Source organism: Manihot esculenta, chromosome 1 (genome assembly GCF_001659605.2).
Source record: "Manihot esculenta cultivar AM560-2 chromosome 1, M.esculenta_v8, whole genome shotgun sequence".
NCBI lineage: Eukaryota > Viridiplantae > Streptophyta > Magnoliopsida > Malpighiales > Euphorbiaceae > Manihot > Manihot esculenta.
This window is the reverse complement of record NC_035161.2, coordinates 16,504,064-16,505,078: the sequence shown is the minus strand read 5'-3', so window position 1 is coordinate 16,505,078 and position 1,015 is coordinate 16,504,064. Positions and strand designations below refer to the sequence as shown.

At 42.2% G+C, this 1,015-nt stretch overlaps 1 protein-coding gene across 1 annotated transcript; it reads left to right on the top strand.

The window, feature by feature from the left end:
* Window positions 1–255: 255 nt before the first annotated feature.
* On the top strand, window positions 256–744 carry LOC110607386 (protein TRANSPARENT TESTA GLABRA 1-like). The gene has a single exon (XM_021746484.2). The coding sequence runs from the start codon at window positions 322–324 to the stop codon at window positions 742–744; it is 423 nt and encodes a 140-aa protein (XP_021602176.1). The 5' UTR covers window positions 256–321.
* The last annotated feature ends 271 nt before the right edge of the window (window positions 745–1,015 follow it).

The following is a 1,015-nucleotide window of genomic DNA, read 5'->3' as shown; positions in this document are numbered from 1 at the left end:
TAATTTTTATCTATTGAATAAATTTAAAGAGATTTAATAATAATAATAATAATAATTACACTCGCACATTTAAATTGATAGTAAAATATATTTAAATAAATTTAAAAAATTTTAAATTTTATTTGATAAGTCTATTTTAAAAAAAAAAAAAATAGTTAGATCGTAACTCACAAAGGACTACTATGCAGTTGCCCTTGACCGCCACCAACAACGGACAGTAGGAGTGAATTTTCCCCCTCTAGATATGGACTTTCCGTTCCCCTTCAAAACCAAAACGCTCCCCGAAAATTCTTTTTATCTTCCCATTTTTATCGAGAAAATATGGAGAACTCAACCCAGGAATCTCACCTCCGATCAGATACTTCCATCACCTATGAATCTCCATACCCTCTTTACGCCATGGCCTTCTCCTCCTCCCCTTCCACCCACCACAATCACCATCGTATCACCGTCGGCAGCTTCATTGAAGACTACAACAACCGTATCGACATTCTTTCCTTCGACCTTGAAACCCAGCTAATTGCTCATGATAAGGAGGTTTACGACATTGCTTGGGGCGAAGTAAGGGTTTTTGCTTCGGTTTCTGCAGATGGGTCGGTGAGAATTTTCGACTTGAGGAATAAGGAACACTCCACCATCAGCTACGAGAGTCCCCAGCCTGATACGCCTTTGCTCAGATTAGCTTGGAATAAGCAAGATTTGAGGTATATGGCTACTATTTTGAAAGATAAAAAAAAAACCTAAATAAACAAACCTAAATAGAACCCTTAAATCCCAACCCTAAATCTCTCACAACTCTCAAGTCTACTGCCGCCCTCCTCTCCCCTATTTGGCCTCTGCGCCACTCCTCTGTTACAGCCATGCGCCTACGTTGTCAACGTTGTTGCTGCGTCCGGTTCCTGTGTACGTTATTGCTGCGTCCGGTTCCTGCGTCCGTTCGTCTGCTCGCCTCCGCCGCTTTCTCTGCTCCAGTCTTGCCGTCCAGTGTTGCTCCTCGCTGCGTTCTCTGTCACTG